The sequence below is a fragment of the Notamacropus eugenii genome, chromosome 4 (genome assembly GCF_028372415.1).
Source record: "Notamacropus eugenii isolate mMacEug1 chromosome 4, mMacEug1.pri_v2, whole genome shotgun sequence".
Classification (NCBI taxonomy): Eukaryota; Metazoa; Chordata; class Mammalia; order Diprotodontia; family Macropodidae; genus Notamacropus; species Notamacropus eugenii.
In genome coordinates, this window is record NC_092875.1 from 48,135,737 (window position 1) to 48,161,745 (window position 26,009).

Sequence of the window (26,009 nt, forward strand, 5' to 3'; positions counted from 1 at the left end):
ACAAGTTGACAGCAGAATAGAAACGGAGCTTGCAAAAAACAACCCAGAGAGGGAAGGCAATTAGAAGCTTGTCAGAAATCCCCATCATGAATTGGCTATTATTATTCTGAGGAAAGGGGGTTGCAAGAATTCAAGACCTGATAATAAAGAGGAATCCTGCAGCCTTTGCTCAGAGCACCCCTGCGGTCTTTGGAAGGGTGGGGAGCCTTGGTGCTCTGAAGTTTCTGACTATCTTAAAGAAATAGGCCTCCTGGAAATAGGTTCTGGCCTCTAGTTCTTAGGTGGATTGTAAGTGTCCTTTTCAAGACCAGAGTCCTTAAGGGGAAGCAGGGAGGAGGAATGGGGAGGAGGGAGGCAACAGAGGCTTGAACAGAGTTGCCTTCCTCAGGTCTAAGGTAGGGGAAGGTGAGGGGGAAAGAGTGTATCTAGGTGCCGTCAGTTTCCCCAGATCAGAGGCCGTCAGGGGGAGGGGGAGGGAGGAAAGGGGCGAGGAATAGGGTAGAGGAAGGGAAGGAAAGGGAATGACTTTTGTTCTGGTAGCTTTGACTTCATTTCCAATATATTTTACAAATGCAATCTTTATCAGAGAAACATGCTGCAAATATTTTTTTCCTAATTTCCTGCTTCTGTTTTTATTGCCTTGGGTTGGTTTGTGCAGAACCTTTTTAATTTTATACGATCAAAGTTATCTGTTTTAGCTCTTGAACCTTTCTGTCTCTTATTTGGTCACAAACTCTTTCTCTGTCCTCACATTTGGTAGAAAACATTGACATGTTTCCTCCATTGTTCTCTAATTTATTATTGTGTCACTCACGTCTAAATTGTGAACTAATTTGGCACTTATTTGGCATACAGTGTTAGGTGCTAGTTGACACCCTAGTTTCTGCAAGACGATTTCCCAGTTTTCCCAGCAGTTTTTGTTAAACAGTGAATTCTTGCTGCAAAAGCTGGGGTCTTTGGGTTAGTTATTGGTTTTAAAGTGTTCTTTGGATATGCCAGGAACCTCCACAGGGAATGTTCTATAAATACATTAAGCTAAAAATAGGATTGCCAACACAGAATCTAATCCAGGTTGTTGTAATGACCAGTTTCAAATGCATAAATCAAAATTCTATTTTCACTTGAAGTGTAAAGATCAATTATTTGATAGATTTCATGGAACCTACTTCTCCCTCCCACCCCCATATCTTGATTATTGTTATGTGAAAACCTTGACTGGAGTGATTCCCTTGTTTAAAAACAGAAAACTGAAAAATATAAACAGTTATCCAAGAAAATATTGTATCATCATTATCCCATAAAAACTAGTTAGTGTGACAAAAGCAAGGTCCTTTAGTTCAAATAAAAATAGCTGTAGCTTTAGGGATTATAAGGAATTTTTCTTAAAACATTCCTGTGGACTCTTGATGCAAAAAGCCATCCACATTCAGAGAAAGAACTATGGAATCAGAACACAGAATGAAGCAGACTATTTTCTCTTGTGTTATGTTTTGTTTTGGTTTGGTTTTTCTTATGGTTTCTCCCATGCGTTTTAATTCTTTTATGTGACATGACTAATGTGAAAATGTGTTTACTGAGAAAGTATGTGTAGAACCCATATAAAATTGCATGCCATCTTGGGAAAGGAGGGGGCAGGGAGGAGGAGAACATATAAAACATATGGAAGTGATTGTTGAAAACTGAAAACAAATTAATTTTAAAAAAAAAAACATTCCTGTGAAGCAGGTACTACAAGTATTGTCCCCATTTGGCAGATAATGAAATATATTAACCACTTTAGCTACATCTGTAGCTGTATCTGTGCACCGTAATTGAATGCCGTTCCTTTCTGTATCCAGTGTCTCCTACGTTGCCGCCAACCAGAAGTGACCACAATGATGATTATGTCTGCGTTCACGTTGTAGCCCTCCATGAGCTCATATACCAAGCATCACAGGCAGGCAGGCAGTCAACAAGCATTCTTCAGACGTTTAGGGCTGGGGATGCAAAGAAAGGCAGAAACACAGCCCCTTTTCCCAGAGAACACCACAGTATGCCCACAGCTCCTTGTGTACAAGATTCTTGCAGTGTCAATGAGAAGCACACATTACAGCCAGGCTCAGGAGATGAGAACTGGCTGCCAGGGGCAAGAAAACCAGTGGCCCTGGTGCTTGAATGTTCTCTAGAGGAAGGCCCAGATACCTGAATCGGGTGTATAGTAGGCTTTGTGCCCACATTCTAAAATGAATGTGATCTTTCCCGAGGAAATTAGTTCTTGCTTTCTTTCATTTCACATTCAAAAGGTAGGTAATTCTATCCTTTTAATCATCCTTGAGTTTTTTCCTTGTTTATGGCACTTTTCATGTGCCACATCTCAAAGAAAGAGCCACCCGATTTCTGGCGAAGGAGAACTGAACTGGGAGCCAGTATGACGAGGGCTCCAGAGCACTAGACCTGTACTAGGCCCCACTGGTACAGGTGTGCTGCCAGGGTTCTAGTAGTACTAGCATTACCACTTAGGCTTACTCACTTTGTTACCCTGAACAAATCACTCCAGTTCAGTGTTCTCTGTGAAAAATGAAACTGACTCTGAGATTTCTCTTTGGCAGCTGTTAATCTTGTGGTTATGTTTGGTCAGATCGCCTGATGCAGGAGTTACAACGTAGGTGTCAAAAACCTCATCTGCCATACCATGATTCTGTTTGCTGTGGTGATATCTTCCTAACTTTGGATCTGATCATCTGTCAGAGCTCCTTTCACTTCCCCCAAAAGTATTCTCTCTAGAGGTGTATCAGCCTACCTGCTGTTTCAGTGCTAATTTCTGCACTCTTCTACAGTAGTGATAATCAGCATACCTTAGTAACGATGGCCCTCAACTCTTAATTTCCCAAAAAGAGGCTTCTGGATCATCAAGAAAACAGCATATTTTGTTCCAAGGCAGTTTTAGTGTTTCATGTATTTTGTTGCACTTGGACTCTCTGTGTGTAGGTAATCCATATATGATTAATATGATGTCTATTACCAAAATATTTAATTAAGTAGACATTCTTTTTCCAGCCCTTCAAGAGTGATAGATTTTACCGTTTATGTTTCATTCTCTAAAATGTTTCTCACTTTAAAGCACTGTCATCTTTGTGTTAGCCTAAATGATGTGCTTGGTATAAAAAATATGTGATGAGGGATAGTTGGCTGCAAGGATTGTTTCAAAGGAGAAGTTTTAAAAACCAAAATATCATGTACCCAGATTGTTTTGTTAGTTTAACTTGAATACATGTGCTTGTAAATCAGCTCTGTCCTATATTTTGAGAAACCAGGTTGGTAATTTAGGTGATAATTCTCAAACCTACTTATGATCCTTGAAACTCAAACAGGTTTAGCATTATTTAGTGTGTTTTGTAAATATTACAAAAATAGCTAGTCTCAAAACAATTGAGAATAGTAATTTTGGTTACAATTTGGTATAATAATTTAAACCACATATGGCTTATATGTATCCAAATGGTTTTTGAGCATTTTTTGTGATAATACCTATTTAAGTAGGAAAGTAGGAAGCGCAGATTAATTATCAAACTCTAATTTACAAATTCCATACTTTTCGGTTAGTTCCCATTGTATTCAGATTAGGCCTCCTATTTATAAATAGAAGAAATGTCAGGATAGGCAGAGTGGAAATTATAGCTGGATAAATCTGATTTTTTCAGTTCCTGTAAAACAACAGCTTGGGAGTGACAGAATTTGAAATGAAGGACAAACCTGTAGTGGCTGCCTGACTGGAATTGTTTTAAATAAACCCCCGTGCAGCAGAATTCTCTGAGGCACAAAATGATAAATTGCAGATTTCTCTGTATGTCTTAAGGTGTGTGATGGTTAATTGACTGTAGCTAAAATTATTCATTTAGAAAGAGTTGAGGAATGACCTTTCTATCCTTAATACAGAGGTGTTTAGGGGAACTGCATACCTTTGCATTTGCAGTCATTACCTTAAAATAAAATGCGTCTTATTTTAAGTTCATTCGTTGAGAAGGAACAATCTTCAGAGTGTTGTGATGATTCATAAAGAATACTTTATCACATTAAGAGAAAACAGAACTTAATCACTTTTTCTAAGTAAATTATTATTCTTTGTTTGCCTGACAAAGATGAAGTGTTAACCTCCTCACAGAATGTCAGTTAGAACCATGTGGTCTTAGTATGTGAGAGCTGGAAGGAGTGTCCTTTCTAATTCTTCCAGGCAGATGCTTCCCCATTTTAGGAATTAGCAAGGCCCAGGGCAGAGCTGGGGAATGACCTCCTGGCCTACACGCAGTAAGCTAGGGAGCCAGCACTGTTTCTGCAGTTCTGTTGCCCTGTCCTCTGGGCTCAGCACTTCACCCAGGGCCTGTATCTGACCACTCGCTTTTACATATCTGTTATTAGTCTGCAGCCCTACAGGTTTATAACAGAGTACATATGCAGTTGAGGAAATTGGTATGTGGGAGAGAGATTTCAAAGAGCAAAAGCTTTTTTCTTTTATTTTCCCCTACATGTGCAAGGCTGAAGTGAAAACTTGTGAAACACCTTGGATGTCCCCATTTTCCCCCTGCCAAGATTTCTTTTTTGGATTAGCGTTGGCATAAAGAACTCCATGTTTAAAAAAAAAAAATCCTCCCTACCAGTCCAGAATAGCACCTCCCTCGCAACTTAAACTTTTAGGGAAATACCTGTGGCACTGAGACATTAAGGGACTTGGCACAGGTTACACAGCAATACGTGTCAGAGACAACCCTTGAACCCAGATTGTCCAAACTCCAAAGACAGCTGTCTAAGCGCTAAACTGCCACTCTTCCCACAGATACATTAGTGAAAATGTTTGTGTAGTCTCAAAACTTTACCTGGATAATTTTCTTTTCTAAAATTATTTTTAATGATTGTAGTCACTTTTTCAAGTACAGGCTCAGTTAAACGTGTTACTTAGTTAACTTAGTTAAACATGTTATTTGTGCCAGAAGATAGGCGATTTCAAACAGATAGGGCTATATATATATTTCAGTCTAAAATAACCCAGCCGGTAAGCATTTATTAAGCATCTACTATGTGCCAGACCCTGTGCTAAGAGCTAGAAGTATAAAGGAAGGCCAAAAGACAATGCTCACCCTCCGGGAGCTCCCAACCTATTAGGGGGAGATAGTAAACAAACAACTATGCACATACAAAATAAATAGGAAATAATGAACAAAGAGAAGGCACTGGAATTAAGAGGGCTTGGGAAATGCTTCCCCTAAAGGGGGGGATTTTTAATTGAGACTTAAAGGAATGCAGCCAAGCCAGAAGGCAGAGAGGAGGAGGGAGAGCATTCCAGGCATAGAGGATACCAGAGAAAATGTACTGAGCCTAAAGGTCACTTATCTTGTTTGAAGAACAGCAACGGGGCCAGTGTCACAGGATCAAAGAGTTGGTGGTGGGAGTATAAGGTGGAGGGGAGAGAAATAGATTATGAAGGGCTTTAAACTCCAAAGGATTCTAGATGATAGAGGATCACTGGAGTTCATTGGAGAGTTACATGGTTGGTCCTGCTCTTTAGAAAAATCACTTCAGCAGTTAAGTAGAGTGATATGTGAAAATAGTCTAGGGGTGAGTTGATAAAGGCCTCTACCAGAAGAGCAGCAGTGTCAGAGGAAAGAGGACTATGCAGGAGATTTTACAAAGACATCTACAATCCCTGGCAACAGATTGAATATGAGGAATGAGAGACAGTGAGGAGACAAGCATGACACCTGGAAGGATGGGTGCCTTCTGTAGTAATAGGGACGCTTGGAAAAGGTTCAGTTTGGGGCATCATTGAGTTTAAGACGTCTACTGGACGTCCAGTTCGAAATGTCTGAAAGGCAATTGGAAATGTGAGATTGGAGGTCTGAAAAGAAGTTGGGGAAGGAAAGGCAGATTTGAGAATCATCAACGTAAATATGGTCATTGAATCCTTAGGAACTGATGATCTCATCAACCAAATGAAGTAGTGTAGAGGGAGGAGAAGAGAGGTCCCAGGACAGAGCCCTGAGGGACACCCATGGTTATTGGTGTGACCTGGATGGGGATCCAGCAGAGGAGACGAGAAAACCTAGAGAGAAGAGAATACCAGAGAAAGAGTGAGTGATCAGTGGTGACAAAGGCTGCAGAGAAGTCACAGAAAATGAGTGTTGAGAAAAGGCCATTGGGTTTGGGAACTAAGGTATCATTTGTTTTACATTTACAGTGGAGGTTTTGACTATACTCAGGCCACCAAAGCAGCTTTTTTTTTAACAGCCAGCCATTGGCTTCATTCTTTCAGGAAGTCAGTAATATGCCATGTACTTTACTGACTGGAGTGAGACCTCTGCCAGCTTTGGAAGTTAAGCCACCAGAAAGGCCTTCAAGCAAAAGTAAAGATCCTCCCCGAGAAGAAGAAAAGGAAAAGAAAAAGAAAAAGCACAAAAAAAGGTCCCGGACAAGATCCCGCTCTCCCAAATACCATTCATCATCTAAGTCCAGGTCTAGATCACATTCAAAAGCAAAGCATTCTCTTCCCAGTGCCTATAGAACTGTCCGACGGTCAAGGTGAGTCTGCAAAAAATAGTCTTTTTCTCTCAGATCAATTTTTATTTAAGAGAAAATTGCACTGTTTCATTAAATCTTTGTAAATAGCTAATGGTAATGAAGATTAGATTTTTTTTTCTTTTTGCTTTCAGCGTATTCAAAGATAATCTTTTCAGTTCCATTAATACTTACGGACTGCCTATCATTAAGGAGTTTCCTAAATGATACAGATATAAATAACGCATAAAACCTGCCCTGATGGAGCTTATGGGCCAGGGGGAGGTTGTGCAGCATCTCCAATCAGGATGGTTTAAAAATGGTTTAGATTTCAACAACTCATCTGTCGTCAAGTAGATTAATGAACGTGTCCCACACAACATTGCCTGAAAAACAGAGGGCTCTTTATTTTCTGTAAACTCTTCCTTACTGTCTCATTTCTTTTGATGCCAGATTTAAGTATCACAGAAATCTTTGCTAGTAGAATTATAAATGTGTAGTCCTTCTGCATAGTCACATGGAGGTATGTGTGGTGAGTGAAAAACTCATAAGGTTTTAAAAAGTATAATAAAAGCGGTTTGGGTTTTTCATTTTATTTTGTCTTGCTTATTTTTAAAGCTGGTCTTTCTAAACTTCCCCCTGGCAGTCATTATCTTGTAAAAAAAGTTTTCATGTGATGGACAGACAGCATCGGGAGTAAGGTCCCCTTCTCTTCGATCTGGTGATTGAAGAATTAATGGCAAAGGAAGTAAACACATTAATGCTTCTGACGGTAAATAAAAGGCGTTCCGACGCTTGTGAGTCGTGGTGTATTTAGTGCTTTGTTACAGTAAGAGCGACCACTTTTAGGAGGCCAGCGGGGGATCTCATGTAATTCAGAGTTTTGTTTTTACACTTGTATTCCACACATTCTTCATTAAGTTAATGCTTTGGTGTTTGTAGATTTTCTTTTCAAGAAAAGGTGGATTTGTCCTGTATGCTTTTTAAAAAATAAAAGTTAGAAATGGGTTAAATGATGCATATTGCCCTAATATAGAAGCAGTTTAAAATTCCATGATTTAGGACAGGTGGACTTAACCCAATTGTGAGTCAGAAAAAAATCTGAAAAAACACACATAACATGCCCTAAAGTAACAGGAAAGTTTAGAAGGGGAGAGGAGTTAACAGGAAAGATAATGAGTTCAAACCTGTCTCTTTTGGATGTTTTGGTAATGAAATGGCCATCTTTGCTCCTCCTCTTGTCTCTCTCTGAAAGTCCCTGGGGGGTATTTGTGTTTTTTCTTTCATGTGACCATTCTGCTTAGACAGTAGCATGTGGCCAAGGACGTGCAGAAAGTCACTGGGGTCATTTATGGCAAGTCCAGCGGTAGAGGCTACAGTTTGTACAGCAAATTCTTTATCACCCGACTCAGAAGTCCACCGTCTTCGGGACTATTAACAACGTGAAGATAAAATAAAATGTTTGTTTTGTTGCTTAAGTGTGAGAAAGCTCCTCTTGGGAAAATCTTTCAGGGTTAATTCAAACACCTTTTAAATAAAACTTCATCGTTTGCAGTGTTTGCATTTGTTCTGCTTGCTCTGTTTTAATTAAGAAATAATGTAATTGTTACACACTTTGTTTTCCAAGTGGTTATATTCAGAAGTTAAAAGTGTTATTCTAAGCCTTAAGCTAGAAGTTTTTAGCTTTGGTGTCATTTTATTTGCTATTCATAAAACATCAAATCCATCTTTGTTAGTATATCTATTTTAGTATAAACGACTGTGTTTATCCAGTGCTGATATATTCAAGGAGCATATTCTTACCCTAGATTTTACCCTTTTGGGTAAAATGTTTTATATGAGCATGAAAATATTGTATCAAAGTAACAATAAAGTACTAGACGTGATTCTTTAGAGTGATACAGAAAAGTGGTCACTTTGGCCAATAAGTCAGTAAATCAGTCAGTTCATTAAAAATCATCAGTCAGATCAAGGGTTACCTGAACTGACTGCTCCAAAACTGCAGTCTGTGGAGGCTTTGCTTTTGTAGGCACGAAGTGATGTCAAGACAACAAGCTGAATTGATGCCTTTAATAATAATTGGTTAAAGTAGACATTTTTGCTGTTTAACATTTTAACAAGTAATTACCCTTGGAAATGACAACACTTCTCCTTTTCCTTCATTTCCCTGTGTTACATCCTGTAAAGAGGGTCCCATGGTACTGAATGACCTATTGTAATCCTAACCATCCTTCAGGGGCCTAACTGAGAGGAGCATAAGAGCCTCAGTTGTGTTGAAGGGCTGGTGCTGGTCTGTAGTGCCTTCAGAATGCCAGGGACATGAGTTAAACAAGATCTTGCTTCCCTGCCTTTAATTACCTTCTTTTGTACAGGCTCCTGTCTCCGCCTTAGCAGTGTAGAATGACTGCTCTGAGTTGATTCAACATTGCTTCCTTTTCTTCTCTGCTCCTAGCAATCTTTGGCCACCTAATTTCTCTACTTGCATAGTACCATTACTTGTAATGTTTTTTGGATATCTGGGTGGCATAGAAATTCAGCATGTCTAAAATGAAGGTGGGGGATCACTTTTCAAAATAATATGTAAAATATTCAAATGTATGAATAGGTTTTTCCCCCAGATTTTATTAACCATGATGCTACTGTCATAATTTATAAATATTTTTCTTTCAAATAACGTAATCCATTTCAGATATGAGAGTCTACATAAAATAAATACCTTAGGAGTTCTGGGATAGGTTAAATTACATGATAGTTCTGAAAGGAGTGCTACAAGCTGAAAACTAAAGATGCCATTTTCTGTCATTTCTGATTGGATGGGCCTGTACTATATTTGAAATTAGCCAGTCTAAGTAATCAAGTGAGATCCAGCCTGGCGTGTGTTCTACCGGAGGGTGGACACCCCATGGGCGCGCTAATATTTATGGACTTACTGAAATCTCGTGTACTAGTGTGTTAGCTATAGAACACCTACAGATGCCATCAGTGAAAATCTCTCATGGTAGATGCATTTCTAGGAAAAGCATAATGTGCCTCGAAAAATCGAGTGGAAGATTTAGTGAGTGTTTTTTCTTAAACCAACATTAAATGCAAGTTTTTTTCACTTTGTATTATTTCCATTTGCGTTTTCTCTGAGTCTCATTTGTGAATATTTCCTTTGTCTTTTGAAATAAATTAAGAAGTTTCTCCCACAGCTTAGCATTATTACCTTATGTTTAAATTCTGTGGTTTGAATTATTGATGATAATGTACCTATTCTCTTTCCAATTTAATTTTCAAAATTTTTTTAGTAAAAGGGTTTATAGTTTTAGTTGTAATTATCTACAATCTCTGAATTTATCTTTGGAACTATTCTAATTTTGTTATCTAGATCTTATTTATTAACTTAGTTCGTTGAATGTCCTGATTTTAACCCAAAAGTTTGTCAGCTTCCATGTAGAGTACTCCTGTGTAATTCTATATTCTCCATGTTTATCACAAATTATTTGTTTCTCCAAATGCTTTCATCTCAACTTCACATTTGACTCCTTTAACTATTAAGGTAAACACCGGAAACGTTAACCAGACTGAAGCCTGCAAAAGCAGGATCATGTTTTAGTTTGGGGGAATCAAAGCTACAGTAGCCTGTGTGATGAGCTCAGTCTACTGATCGTGCAGGTAGAAGGATTAAATCTGTAAATAAAAATATTGACTGTGTTCATGTGAGCACATATCTTTTGAAGCCAGACCTCTAAAGCCAATGTGTGCATGTGTTTGTATATGTAGGAAAAGAGACTTGAGCCCAACAGCTCGTTATCTACTAAAAGATGGATGATTTTTTGAATGATTTGTAAATTAAAACTACATCCATCATTTAAATTTCAAGAGAATTATAAGCCGAGAACATCTCCAGTATTATTTTTTATGTATTATCCTAACAATCTAGTGTTAAATAAACTCAGCTTACTCATTTAAAGGTCTTTAAGCGTAACTGAAATACATGAGGTGAGATAGTTGTATATTAGGAAAAGAAGTTTTGAAAAAGTTATAATTGTTTCCTTTAAATAAATTTTTGAAGTATCTTTTTATAAGTAATTTAAGCACACCTCAAAATGATGGTTTGTTGTTTTTGTTTTTAAAGTAATATTTTACCTATGAATTTGAGTTTTTGCACAGATCAAGTTTGAAAGACTACAAATTCCAACAAATATTTTTTGAAAATCCTCCATTTACTTTATTTGGGTGGTCTCCTAATAAGATAGAATGTCCGTTTCTTCAGCTTTGTTGTGGTTTTCAAAGATTTGGATATGTGGCCATTGTAAAAACGTAATTAGTAGTGTACAAAGCATGAGAACTGTTGTAATTAATACAAAACTTTTAAAATCTCTCATGCAGTTTACTAAACTGAATTTTTAAATGGCCTTTTCTCCAGAATGATTTGAAATCTAATGCTAATCACCATTTCCGTTTCAAATTGCTACAAAGTGTTACTGAGGTACCAGACTTCACAAGCACTAAAAGCTAAGTGACTTTCCTGATAATACGAGGGTTTGTTAGACTTATACATGTAAGCTCCATAAAGTGATGATAGAGCTTTGATTAAGGTACAGAGCTTTTTCAGGATTCTAGTTAACACCAAATCTAGCACATTTTATTCTGAATGTGAAGTGTGTGCCTCCATATCACAGACCCACAGCCTCCACAGGGACACTGAGCACGGAGCCATGTCAGAGCAGCACATCAGTGACAGCAGCAACAGATCAAGACAGTTATCAGGCAGCTTCGACAACGAAAAGATTTGACTCCTGGAGCTCTTTTGAGGGAAAACCTGGTAACATGTCAAGGTGTCTAACTGACCTCAACCTTTGTAATCTGTTTTATGAATCTTAAGAAAGGTCTGAGAAAAAAATTAGTTTTCTAAATTATGAAGAATTACATGAGAAGAGCTTAAAACTGATTGGATACCATAGTTTGTACCAGAAAGGGGTCTATTGCATTGCTATATTTCCTGAAGAATGGCTCTGCTTCTTCTGTATGAATCTAGAGGGTGGAATGTGATTATAACTGGTATTTTAATGCATCATTGGTCTCTGCAACTACAATGTTTTTTTTTTAATTGTAAGTAAAAAGAATCAATGTAGAGTCTTTTTAAGTGGCAAAATCAAGCTGCTCTTCTTAGATTGTTTTCAAGTGGGTTGTTATGGAAACAAGGGAAGAGATGATTTTTTTCCAATTGATTATTGCATGTGTTCCTGAAAATGAATAATTTTATTGAATGAACAAAAAAATGCAATATAGAAGTCCTAAAGTCATTGTTAAGTGGCCTTCTGTTAGGACTCCGACTCTAAAGTGGGTTAGTGCCCCAGGAGGACGTACCATTCACAGATTATTGTTGGTTTAGGCAGGTTGTGGTACTGGGTGAATAAAAGACATCTCTCTCAGGCACATGAAAAGTATTGCCAAAGTTGTCATTGGAGTAGATAATTTCTAGGAAGTCTTATGAGCTTAAAAAACAAAGTGGCGCTTTCACGTTAATTTGGAAAGATATATTCAGAATTGGGTTGAAGAATTTAGGCTTCAAGCCATAAAAGAATTGGGTGTTAGAGAGTTGGGTAAATTCCATGTCCCAGTGAGAACTGCTGCCAATCCTTGATTATCCATACTAATGGGACAGAGGGATAGCATGAATAAATGAAATTCACAGGTAATTTCCAAACCTTATTTTAGCCTCCTCCCCAAGCATACCTTTTATTTGAAATCGCAGCAAATAAAATTAATAACTTCTTCGAGTTGCAATGTCTTTCCCATATCCCACCTGTTAGGAAATCTACTAATGAGCAAGGAAAATTTAAAAAAATAGTAAAGAGAGGAAATGAAGCATAAGGCCTAAGTAATCCATAAATTACATCATCAGACTCTGTGTAATTGAGAATTGGGTAAGCAGCAGACAGCTCCAGGTTCAGTTATATTGGGGTTGAAAGTTCAGCACAGATGAGAAATTTGCTCTGTAGATTTAGGTGGTTCAGAGAAGAGGAAAAAAGAAGAAAAGTTCTTGTGAACCTGAATACGGGGGGATTCTGGGGTGACACAGAAACATTATAATAATCACATCTTCAAGAACCTTGTGTCGAGTTCTTGGTAGGCTTAGATGATGTCTGATTACTGCTGCAGTGATAGAGAAGTAGTGGGATAGAGTTAGATCAAAACCCACAGTAAATAAAGCTGCTTGACCTTCTTTCAGGTCACGGTCAAGGTCGCCCAGGAGAAGAGCTCACTCTCCTGAGAGAAGAAGAGAAGAAAGGAGTGTTCCAACAGCTTACCGTCTGAGCAACAGCCCGGGGATCAGCAGGAAACGCACACGTTCCAGGTGGGGGGGCGCCCAAAATGGGGGGAAAGGAAATTTTTCTCTCATTTGAAAAAAAGTTGGAATTTGCATGCCGGGTAATCATTACTCAACATTTAACTCATACCAAATTTGTGACAAGGTAGTGTGATTATTACTTGAATAATTATTTGAATCTGTAGTTTCAACTATGTGCAGTTTTCATAATCTTACATAAAGAATATCCTTAATGTCCTAGAAGTCTTCCAGTTGGTCTTTTAATATTTCAAAGATACCATTGTAACATTTGGGGTATGTGTCTGTTATCCATAATGTGACTATTTTATGGTAAAGGAAACTGAGGCCCAGAGAGATAAAATGTCTTCCCTAGTATCCCATAGCTAGGACTCTTTCTTTTGCATTATGCTGACTTCTCATAAAAGTGTTTGGGGGTTGGCTAAGGTGGGTTGATAATTAAAGGAAAACAAAAAAACATTTATAGAGTCCTTTATTAGTAGGCTTAAAAAGGGGCACTAGTCTGGTACTGTGGGTCTTGTGTTCTCTGATAGCCCATCAGGATACCCCATACCTACCCCTGTGTACCAGCAGCACTGGGAACATAACTTTCTGCCCCCTTTCAAAAGAGCCATCACCAAACATTCTCTCCAGGAAATGTTCTCCCTTATGCCTGTATCAGGCCTAGGAGATCCAATTTTTAGCATATTATTGCTCTAGCTTTTTCTCCTAGAATGTACCATGTGAACTTTCCAAAACATTTATTGCTAACGAAGAAGAACTTAAATAATAAAGGAAAAACTATAAGTTTTGGAGGACCTCTCCTTGATCTAGAACAAATTTGCTTCTTTTAGACAAGCAGCAAGTGAATTATAAAAACTTCACAGCACTGTCTGTGCAGGATGACCCCAGCATTGCTTTTGTAACTGGGCAAGGTAATTAGCCATACCTTTGTTTCATTTCTGCCTATACAAAATGCTCCTCATGGCCATCACCCTAACTTAGGCTTGACTGACCTACTTCAAAGCAACCATGAATGAGAATAGAACTTTATTAGGGAAATTAAATTACATCAGTCCTAAACAAGCACATTACTTGTTGGTTTACTAGTAGGAGTGTTTGCTAAAATGCTGCCCTGGGCAATATGCTATACTAGGCATTAGGAAACACAGTGATATTTAAGTAAATTCTAGCCTCTGCCTTGAAAAATACTAGTCTAGTAGGGATAGATAAGATAAGACCATAGACAAACATAATAAAATTTTGACTATGATAAATGCCTGAAAGGAGTATAATAAGATCAGATGAGTGAGAAATCATTCCAGCTAGAAAGATCAGAGAGACTTCGTGGAGGAGATGTCATCCGAGTTGGAACTTATATATATGTACAATATGTCTGTCAGTGGGAAAAGTTTGAATTGTGATGTTCTATTTCCTGAATAAACTAGACGAAACCTTACATATCAACCATTAGAGAAGTATCAAAGGGGCATCTAGATGGCACAGCAGGTAGAGCAGTGACTAGAATTAGGAGGACCTGTGTTCAAATCAGTATCAAAGTTATTCTACTATGGCAAAAATCATTGTGTACTAAGTTCACGTATGATTTTTTTTAAATAGGTTGTTATTGATGTATAAGAGAAAAAAGAGTAAATCAGCATCACTGATCAAGACCTTAAAAAAGTGAAAATCTGTCCAGTGTGCATCCCCCCATCTCTGCGAAGAGGTGAAAGGGAAATGTCTTCCCTTGTCTTTTGTGCCTTGGTCGTTCCTTATAATTTGGCAGCATTCACATTTGATCTTAGGTGTGGGTGGTCATTCTTTCCTCTAATGTCGTCCTGGTCATTGTGTAGATTGTCTTCTTGGCTCTGCTTACTTCACTCTCTGTCAGTTCATGTAGATCTTTCAGGCTTCTCTGTAATCATCACATTCATCATTTCTTACAGCACAACTAGATTATCAAGTTCAGTGATTTCTGATTATTCCTTATTTAGTCTGGTCTGTCTCTTTTTAACTAATACCAGATGCTTTTGATGACTTGCTGCTTTATGTGTCAAGTTCTGTCGGGTATTCTTTTGCCAGTTTGATGTATTGCATTACAAGAATAAATCAGCTGGTAGTATTGTCATGCCTAGCCATGAGCACTAAATATTTCTCCAGGTATTTAATTTCTTTAAGGAACATTTTGTAATTGAATGTATACATGTCTTTTGTATACGTTAGTAGATTCAACTGTAACCTTTTTAAATGTTTTCATGAAATTATCCTGGAATGAATAAATGAAAAATAATAAATCAGGCCATCTCTAAGATCTAAGGGGAAATGATGGTCAAGGTAGTCATTGTGATTTGACTTGGCTGCCACATGCTGTCTCCCTTCTTGCCCTCAGGAGGCCTTGCTGCTTTAAAAACATGATTTTTGTTTGTTATGAGTCAGTTAATTACTGTGCTGGGTATAGTTCTAAATAGTAGGGACACAAAGAAAGGCAAAAGGTACACAGCACATAAATTACACACAAAGTAGGTGTCTAGGAAGTAAATGGAAAGGTAACCCGAGAGGGGATCGTACTACAAGCCTGACAACCAGAAAGTACCTCCAGTGGAAGACAGGACTTAAATTGAGTCTTAAAGGGAGCCAAGGAATGCAAGGGGCAGAGATGATGAGAAAGCCTTCCAGCCCTAGGGCAGCAAATGGCTAGTGTAAAGGCTGGATTTAGGAGATGGAGTGTTGGGGATGAAGAGACAAAAAGACCTGTGCAGCCAGATCACATAGAGTGTGGAATACTAGGAAGGTCTTTAAAACCCAAACTGAGGAATTGATATTTGATGGTAGAAGTGATAGGGAGTCATTGGAGCTTATTGAGCAAGGAAATGTCATGGTCAGATGCTCCCTCAGCAGGAAACATGGATTAGATTAGGAGGAGACTTGGGTCAAGGAAGTCAAGGATAAGGCTATTGGGAGTAGTCCACGAAGAAATGACATGGGTCTCAAAATACAAATGGGTGGCTGCAATTGGACGTAGGTTGTAGCTCTTGTAAAGGAGATGTGGACAAAGAATGAAAAGTAAAGGAAGATGCAAGTTCTGAACCTTGGTAACTGGGAAGGTGTTAGTACTCTCAACAGTGATAGAAATGTTGGGAAGAGGGAAGAGTTTGAGGGAAAGAGAAGGAACACATTTGGAGCATATTAGTTCCAGATGTCCAAGAAACAGTTGGTGATGCATATATCTCTGTAGCTGAGAGTAGGGACTAGAGCAGATTATATAGCTCTGGGATTATCTGTGTAGAGGTGGTCATTGAAACCATGGGAGCTGATGAGGTTACAAGTGAGATAATAGATAGGAAAAAAGAGAAAAGGGCCTAGTTTGGGCGATAGCCATTGTTAGTGGTTAATGGTAAAAGAGTCTGGCAAAGAAGACCAAGGAAAAGGCAGAGAGAGAGAGAGAGCAAGGTGAGGAAAACTCAGAGTGGGGAGAGTTCAAGAGAAGGTGATTAACTATGCCCGATGCTACAGGGGGGTCAAGGAAAATGGAAAATGGGTCTCTATGGGGAAGAGTGTTGAGGGACATTAGAATTGACAATTAAGGTATCATTGGTAACTTTCAAAGGGCAGCTTCATTTGAATGATGAGTTAGGAAGCCAGATTGCCCAGGGTTTTGGAAGACAATGAGAAGAGAGGAAATGAAGGGACCCGCCAGTCTAGACAGCCTTTTCAAGAATTTTAGCCACAAACAGAAGAAATACAGAAAGATAATGAGCACAGATGGTAGTGAGATTTTTTTTTTTAAGTGAGATCAAGTGAAATTTTTTTAAGGATGCAAGAGGCATGGGCATGTTTGTTGGAAGCAGGGAAGGAGCTAGAAAATAGGGAGAGATGGAAGGTGAAAGAGCATGGGAAGAATAGTGGTTGATTGACTGGAGGGGTAAGCCCAAAACAGATGAAAATGGAATTGGGAAATATTGAACAAAATAAACTAAAACATGGTTAATATTACATTTGAAACCTAAGTCATTATGCAACACACCACTACTATTGAGGAGTGGTGCCACCTTTTCAAGACCTTAATAAAGGAGGAAATGGGAATGGGGAGAGGAGATCTCAATGATAGATGATAAATAAGAAGTGGGGGAAAATGGGGAAGTGTGAGGCAAGCTCCCCAGCGGTGGTGCTGTGGGAAGCTTTTGACACAGGAGACTTAGAACAGCCACTGGGGAGAGAGGGGAAACAAATTGATTGGAGAATAGCGTTTGCCTTACTGCAGTGAGGGCCCAGTTGAGACAGATGACATAAATGTGGAGTGGACCCAGTCAGCACAGTTTTACGATTCCCTCCAACCCTACTCAGTATCATGTGACTAGGAACGAAGGAGGTGGGTGGTGTTGGTGATCTGGAAGTGGAATCTGGGCATATTCCAGCCACAGGACAAGAAGACAAGGGATTAATGAACAGCTGAGGATTAGCAGAAAGTTGTAGTTTCACCTTGTCCCATTTTGTTCACTCTGAACTTATACAACATTAATACAAAGTAGTTTGGGGAGGGAGGCCACCAGCATCTGCGGGGGGAGGGGGAGGGTCAGGAAAAATTTTGTATTAAAGCTGGTGGTTGAATTGAATTTTAAAGGAAATTAGAGATTCTCCAAGGCAGAGGTGAGGAGGGAGTACTTTCTAGACATGGGGAATGGCTAGCGCAATAAAGGCACAGATACAGGAGGTGGAATGCAAGAAGGCACAGTGTGTGAAGGTGAGCAGGGTGTAGTGAGGCTGGAAAGATAGCTAGGCCAGGTTGTCAAGTGTCCAGTGAAAATTAGTTGTATGTTCATTTAGAGGCAAGAGGAAACTGCTGGGATTTATTAAATAGAGGAATGGCATAGTCATACTTGTCATTTAGAAAAATAATTTTGGCAGATGTGTGCAGAACAGATGGGGGAGAAGATGGACTTGAGGCAGGGAGACCAGCTAGATGGCTGTTACAGTGATCATGGTGAGGATGGTGAAGGCCGAAATGAAGGTTATAGCTGTGTGAGGTAAGCCAAGGGGGTCAGATGCAAGAGAGATTGTGAAGGTAGAAATGGTCAGATTTGGCATTTGGTTAGATATGTGGGGTGAGAGATTGAACAGTCAAGGAGAATGCCAAGATTTATGAACCTGAGACATCAGAAGGGTGGTGATGACTTTGACAGAAGTAGGGAAGTTAGGAAGGGGGCAGGAAAAGAATGAGGTCAGCTTAAGAGGTGTTGAATTGAAGAGGTCTCTAGGATGTCTGGTTTGAAACGCCCAGTAAACAGTTGATGGTACTGGATTGAAGCTTAGGGAAGAAAGTGCAGCTGGATAGAGAGATCCTGGAGACCTAACAGCTGATGAGATTAGATTAATAGTAGTAACAATAGCTAACATTTCTGTTACACCTACTATGTGCCAGTCATTGTGCTAAGCAGTTTACAGATATGATTTATTCCTCACAACAGCTCTGGGTAGTGAGTACTATTATTATCCCCATCTTAGAGGTGAGAAAACTGAGGAGGCATGCCTGGGGTTACTGAGAGAAAAGATGGCCCTGGACAGAACCTTGGGGAGCACCCTGAATCAGGAGGCATGATGTAGATGATGACACAGTAGAAGAGTGAGAAGCAAGGGCAAAATTGGGAGAAAATATTTGGACCAGTACGGCCATTTACAGTCCTCCCTCCCCTCCAGCCTCCTACCTTTTTGTCATTTTTTTGATCGTTTGTTAGGAACCTACATTATTGAGGCAGCTACACTGAAACACACAACTTGCTTCTTGGAGTGGGTTTCCCAGGCCCACTCTTTCTGTGGGTTGTCCTGCTGTTGGCAGCGTTCTCATGCCCTCATTGCTGTGCCTGCTTTACTCTACATTGCTGAGCAGCTGGTGGCACAGTGAACAGAGCGCTGAGCCTGGAGTTGGGAAGACCCAATCACAGATCTGGCCTCCAACACTTAACTCTCTGAGAGACAAGTCACTTAACCACGGTCTGTTAGTTTCTCCTCAAGTGTAAAATGGGGTGGGGGCATAATAATAGCATTTGCCTCCCAAGGGTGCTGTGAGGGCCAAAGGAAATATTGCTTTCAAAAATTTCTTAGTATGTTGTCTAGCATATAGTAGGCACTACAGAAATGTGTATTCCCTTTTCTCTGAGCAGTTTTATGGTTCCCAGCAAGGAAGAGTCAGGCTTCATGTTTGCCACAGTTTTATGTATTTAAATCATGAAATAGCTGACTGTGGATGAATGAGAAAATTAGATATGGAAGGTTTCAAGGTTAGGTTATTTGATGGAGCAGATGGGGAAGCAGTGCCCCCCAGGAGAGCCACATCTCCATTACCTAAGTTATCATGTTCATATGAGGCTAGTTTCTCCATTACCTCCTAGCAAGAATATTAAATGAATAGCAGTTTATTTGGGTATTAACATACCGATACATGGTTGGGTGGGTGAATATTATAAATACCAGATAGCGCCTCCCATCCCCAAATAAAGCTTTTCTAATTCTGTTCATTAGGGGAAAGAATTTTGGGATTTATTTTATCTTTTTAAACAGGTGAATTATTTTATATAGATTGGTTATTCTTTCATTGACACATCACACACACACACATTATAGTAAATTGTAGTAAAAATTATCACCTAGAACAGTCTGTTTTCATGCTCCTAACTAGAGGCCTTAAATTAAAATTACTCCTGTATTCATCTCTCCTCTTTCTAGGTGAACGAAGCTCTTCTTTTTCAGGTTTAATTTAATGACAGTCAAGGAAACCAAGACTAACCTAATTAATTTAATTTGCAGTCATCTCTGAAAAAGTTGAGTGTTCAGTGACATTGGACCACACTCTGCTTGATGGTCTTTTTTCCTATTAACTCTCCGTATTGATGCTGTGTAAAATAAATAGTTTGCTCTAAGGTTTCACCTCTCACACCCAGCTAATTGGTCAAGTTGACAGAATATGTAAATGGTCAAAGTTGGAGGGGTTATAAATTAATGGTCCAGTCATTTAGAAAGCAATTTGGAATTATGCTTTTAAAAACTGTGACATTTTCATAACCATTGATCCAGAGATCTACCTGCTAGGCATCCACCCCTAGGAAATAAGACAGAAAGGTCTTATGGACATCAAAGTATTCATAGCAGCACTTGGCAGAGAATGAGGAGCAGTGGATTGGCCAGACACTTGAGGAAAGGCTAACCCCCTACAATGGAAATGGAAAAAAGATACACAGTGACTGCTGATGTGAAAAAAAATGACAAAAGCTCTTTGGTTATAATGACTGAGGTTGGCCCTTCCTGGAGAAGCACTGAGAATGATGTCCTTCCCTCCTTTCTTTAGGGAGAGGTTTTGGATGGGGGTTGGGCCTTTTACCAGACCAGCAAATTTGCTGAGCTTTTCTTTTTTATTCTTTATTACAAGGGATGCCTCACTGGCTAGAAGACAAACTCTGAGTGTGAATTCTAAAATTTAATGACTGTTTCCAGGTTGTCATGCACATGCTGCCCATAAAGGCATTCTCATGTTTCAGAAGCAAGAGCAATGATTAAATTGAATATCTAAAAGTAAGGTGTACCGGCTTTTCTGCTTCCTCTCAATGCTGTCCACATGTTATAGTCTGTTTCCGAGGGCAACATAGTCTGTAGTTGGTCTCTATGATCTTGAGCTGGTCAAATTGCAGCATTATGAGCCATGCAGTGCACACAGATCATCACTGTGTACAGGTTAGTCTGTGAGAGAAACAGCGTTTTACATCCGCTTTTTTACAGCCCCCTTGAGAGGATCCTGTTAACAAAGCTTGTGCTTTGTTATCATCTTGAAATCCAGATTTCACTATTATATTATTGTCTGATCATGGAATCTAGTAACTGATAGTAAGTCCAGTTTTTCTTTACTAAACAAAACAAATTACAGTGATATATTAAATCATTCTGAGGATTAGGATAATTTTAAAGGTCATCTAGTCCAGCCTTTTACCAATTATAGAATTTGTGACAGTCAAGTTTCTGCTTAAATTCATTTAGTGACAGCACTTGGGGATAGATTTAGTCATTGAAAAGTATTTCCTTTTTGTTGTCTGTCGATTTAGTTCTCATGATCTGTAGAATTAGTCTTCAAGAGGACAGTCTCCCCACCCCTGCCCCATACATTTCAAGACAACTTTAACTCCCACTTCTGTCCTTCCATTTTCTTTTCAGACTAAATGTTTCCATTTCTTTCAGCTTCATAACGTAATTTCCATCATATGAATTGCTGTCCCACTACCTCCACTTAGCAAAATCTGACTCACCCTTAGAAGTCCTGCAAAAACACTGTGATAAGAGTTGGGGATATTGGGGGGAGGGAGTTTTTATTAAGTGCTTACTATATGCTGAACACTCTGCCAAGCACTAGGGTTACAAAGAGAAAAATGAGACAGTCCTAAGCTCTCACTCAGCTGTACCTCTCACGTCCCATAACATCACGGTTTTTGGCTTGCATGTCTTAGTTACTACTCAGTAGTAAAGTAAAAAGGTAGCAGTAAGCTTTTTTGAGGGCATAGAAGAATGTCTTATTTACTTTTCCATTTTTCCACACGAGGCTAGGTACTTGGTAAGCATCAATGAATGTTAGTTGAATTGACTAGAAACAAAGCTAGGTAGGAGCCACACTAAAACATTATACACAGACCTTCTCTCTAACAGGGATGTTTCAGTGGCAATTCACTGCTATTCACAGTGGGTTGGGAAGCATGCTTAGGATTGTTAGTTCAGCACATCTAGCTTTTTGAAATAGAATCTGTATCATTTTCTTTTAGGAAACTTTAAATCAGAACTAAACAAGTCGGCAAACGTCTTTTGAGAACCTTCGCTATACAAAGGACTAGTGGATGAGACATAACGTTGAGACGTTTGGTGATTAGTTGTCTTACATTTTTTAGATAACAATGCCAGCTTGGCTGAAAAAAGGTTTTCTTGAAATCCTCAGATATTAGTAAAAGCTTCTCTATCTAGAAGAAATCATTTACCCAGTATAGTATCTTCATTCCAAGTGATGCTTATCACAGATTTCTTAAGCCATCAGTTTGCTGACTAAGTAAAGGTATGTAGCTTTAAAAATAGAGGCATACAGTGAGCAGTTGAATCAATGACGTGCATGAACGGCCATTCTCATTGAAAGGGTTTTCTCTAAACTAGACCATGAGCCCTGCCTGAACTTGTGCATCGTCTGGAATACAGGTCTCCAGGTCTTTGTCTGAAATAAAGACTAATGCTTTCTTTTCAGAAGTCCCCATGAGAAAAAGAAGAAGAGAAGGTCTCGGTCACGTCCCAAGTCCAAGGCAAGGTCGCAGTCAGTATCACCGAGCAAACAGGCTGCACATAAGAACTCGGCCCATTCAGCCAGCATCTCTCCTGTGGAGAGTAGAGAATCCAGCCAGGAGCGCTCCAGGTAATGAGCTCCTCCCACAGCCTGGGCAGAGAAATCCTGGGCCTTGGGCAGGGGCTGGGCCCTGACAGAAGTGCTCAATTGTGACAGGCCCCCTCATTCTCTTAGTGAGAAATGAGGTGCTTTAAAATATTCAGCTCATCAAATCACATCTATCAAAGGGCACTTATTCCATTTTAAAATGCAAGGATTCCTTCCCCCTGTAAATCTCTCACCCTGGTGATCCTGGAGACGAAGGCAAAGGATAGAGTAGCAGTCTCATTTCCATCAATCTTTGGAGATGTATTTTATTTTACTTATTACTTAGTTGAATTCAGCAAATGTGTTTTCCATGTACAAACTACTGTGTTCTGTGCAAAGGGTGATAATGAGTTTAAATAAGACACTTCTGCCCTTGTGGAACTTAGATGTTCTAGGAGGAAACCGCTCAAACCAGAAGGATAAATAAGTAAATGCACAGGTACCAGACTGTACATGGCAAGTACTTTGGGGGGTGCAGCAGAGCGCTCTGTGCAGTCTCACAGGGAAGACGTAGCGTTTAATTTGATTTCGGAGAATGAGGAGATATCCTCCAAGTGAAAGGGGGGAAGGCAGACATTCCCAGGATAGAATGACACAAGCAAAAGAAAACAATTGGGAAAATGTAGAGATAGACAAAGGATCTGGGTCAGTTGGATTGGAACGTGGAAGACCAGTGAGAAGGTATGGCACACTAGATCATGGAGGACTTTGATGACCAGACCTAGACTTGACTTGGTGGTCACCATAGGAATAAAGAGAAGACTGTGAATGAAAGATACTGTGGAGCGAGGGTTGTCAGTACTTGACAACTGCTTGTAGTGTAGGAATGATGAGAAGAGTCAGGGATGGCTCCAAAGTTGTTATCCTGGCTAACTAGAAAAACGGTGGTGCCCTAAATAGAAATAGAAAAATTAGAAAGAGAGATGAGTTTCAAGGGAAACATCAGGTTTTTTTAGACATGGTTAGAGAGGTAAGCTTATAGGACATCCAAGTGGGGGTGCGAGATGGGTAGATTTGAAATTCATCTGTGTAGAGGTAAATTGGATCCATGGAAGCTGAAGAAATCAGAAAGTCTCTAGATACCCCCCACACCTTGGAAATGGGCCGTGGAGGATAATCCTGCAAGAGTCTTAGAATAGTTGGTCAAAAAGACAAGAAGAGAACCAGGCTGGGGAGACTACTACACAGTGGTCAAGACAAGGACTGAGAAACACCCTTTTTTTTTTTTAACAGTTAAGAAAGCATTGATAAACTTTAAAAAAAAATTTTAAAAGCTGAATTGGAATCCAGATTACAAGGAACTGATACATGAACGAAGATGTAAAGGAAGTGGAGGCTACAAGTTTAGACTGCTTTTTCTAAAAGTATGATTGGAAGACAAGAGAGATAGAGTACAGTAAAGGACATTAGAGATCAGTGAAGGTTTCTTAAGGATAGGAAAGACCTATGCATATTTGTGGGCATCAGAGAGGAATCTGGTGGGCAGAGAGAAATGGAATATTGGAGGGAAAAGATCCTCCAAGGGTTAGGCAAGCTTTGGAAACCCTGGGAGCAGAGAGCTTGGCCTTGACAAAGAAGGACTTGTCTCCTCAAAGGAGAAAAGAATGGGGGATAAGAGAGGAAACTCACAGCAAATGACATCAATTTTCTCAATAAAAAGTATGAGGCGAAGTTCTCTGGCAATGAATTCTTTGGTCTGTGAAGGACCAGACAAGCAAAGTACAGAGAAACTCATTGCCAGAAGAGCAACCTCGAGATGTTGGTTTTTTTTAACCATAACTACCTATGAAATAGACAAAAGTACAAAACGGCCTCCAGCTGAGGTACTGTGTGGCAGTGAAGCACAAGGGGGACAGTGAGGTTTTTTGGGTTTTTTTTAACAATAAAAACATAATTCTTAGACTGTCTCCAAAACATTTATTTTACTGTTGTCTCTCCTGATAAAATATTTGTCCAGTGACTGACAAATCTAAGCGCAACTGGAAGAACTGACCACAGTTATTATATGTGGCAATCTCCCTGTAATTTACAGAAATTACAGCTAAATAGGAAGGTAGCTCTAAGGTTCTGAGAGGTGAATAAAGGATGTGGTAGAGTTGTTTCCATCATACACTTAAAGACAAGAACAAAAACCTTTTCATGAAAAGGGGCGTTTGGTCATCTTGATTTGCCTTGCCAGTGATGAGGATAAGCAGCCAGATCTCCATTAAGGCAGCTGCTACTTGTGTAACAACGCCCATCACAGCTGATAAAAAAGTAGGGTCATTCTGTGAAGAGCTTGATGAGTTCTTCCAACCAAAGTCAGCATCACCTTCACAGTCAGTGATTTCAGTACAAAAATGAGAAGGACCAACTTAAAAACTGTTTTTGTATAGTTTGAGAAGAAAAGTCCAAGACTTTGAGACTGAGAGGCCTCACATTATGAATCTGAAGCCATGGGATATTAGAACTTCAAAAACAATTAACTATCTCCAACAAGAAGTAACTGGTTACATAATCATACTCTCTGCAGTCAAATCATATAGATTCAGTAGAGCAAAGGCCAGTGTAAACAGCATCGGAAGAAAGGATCAAGGTAAGAAGATGATGTTAACTGTGGTTGGCTGTTCCAGAGGTAGCTAGAGTGACAGTGAAGAGCCAGACCTAGAGTCAGGAAGTCTCCTCGGACCCCTCCTACCATGTGACCTTGGCAGGTCCCTTCACCTCTGCTGCACATTCCAGGTATCCATAGCACCTGACTCTCAGAGTTGTTGTGGAGCTCAAGTAAGATGGTATTTGTAAAGCACTTTGCACTTCTTAAAGTGCTACATGAATGCAAACTGTTATCTGTGAAAAATAGGGAATGAAGAAAAGGTAGACATTTATTGCCATTTCTTAAAAAAGTTTAATTGATGGAAAATAGTGTCACAGTGAAGAGACGAAGACTTCCTCAACCAGGAAAAAAATGTTCTTGTCCAGGAGAAAGAGGGCAGGGCTAACTCTTTTGTCAAACATTACAGAAACCAAACCAAGAAGACCACAGAGAACTGGGGGAAACAGTTAAGGAAAAATCCAGGCTGTCTAGAGCCTGACTTGGTATCCTGATAACTGAAGCATCCTGAGAGCATTTGTAGTGTAAAGGATGTCTACAGTGCATCAGGTCTGCCATGTTTGTCTATGCTTAACAGTGATGCGGATAAAATGCTGCTTCAGCCTTTACCATCAGGACATGGCGGTGGTCAAAAGAAGCAGTTGCACTCTGTTTCACACACAAGAGATTTGCACTAAAGGTGACATAGGGTGAAAGGCACTTTGGAGTTCTGTTTTCAAGATGTGTTCAAAGAAAAGGAGGGAAAATATGGCAGACAGATGTTTTACCAAAAAGGAATTAGATGGGAGAGGCTGAAGAGATTAGCAACTCATGTGCCTGCTTTTTCACCTCTGTGTCAAGCTTTATGAGGATAGTCCATGCCAACACTGAAGGTTTGCTTGAAAATCTGAGAAGTGAACGCCAAGGCCTTCACAATTCCTGCAGCAGGCCATGCCTCTAGTTGTTCACCCCGTTGACTGGAAGACAGAGGATCTATGGTTCCACTATTGTTGGTTGATTTCTTTTTAAGCATTTGTTTGGATACAACAAAATTCAGTCTTCAGGTCCTGTTTAACAAGGCACCTGCCACTCAAATATGTCAGTGATTCATGATTTTGACAGAATTAGAGATTTCACTGTGTTCAGTGACCTACTGA

General features: G+C 39.5%; 1 protein-coding gene across 6 annotated transcripts in view; it reads left to right on the forward strand.

Moving 5' to 3' along the window:
* The window catches only part of SFSWAP (splicing factor SWAP), a 120,052-nt gene that overhangs the window by 91,590 nt on the left and 2,453 nt on the right, over nt 1-26,009 (forward strand). For 4 of the 6 annotated variants that reach the window (XM_072600756.1, XM_072600755.1, XM_072600758.1 and 1 more), the window contains 4 exons: nt 6,284-6,549; nt 11,190-11,345; nt 12,743-12,868; nt 22,101-22,265. In XM_072600756.1, the coding sequence (XP_072456857.1) occupies nt 6,284-6,549; nt 11,190-11,345; nt 12,743-12,868; nt 22,101-22,265 (713 nt within the window). The remainder of the gene's footprint in view (nt 1-6,283; nt 6,550-11,189; nt 11,346-12,742; nt 12,869-22,100; nt 22,266-26,009) is intronic. The other 2 variants (XM_072600757.1, XM_072600760.1) reach the window with 1 other exon arrangement.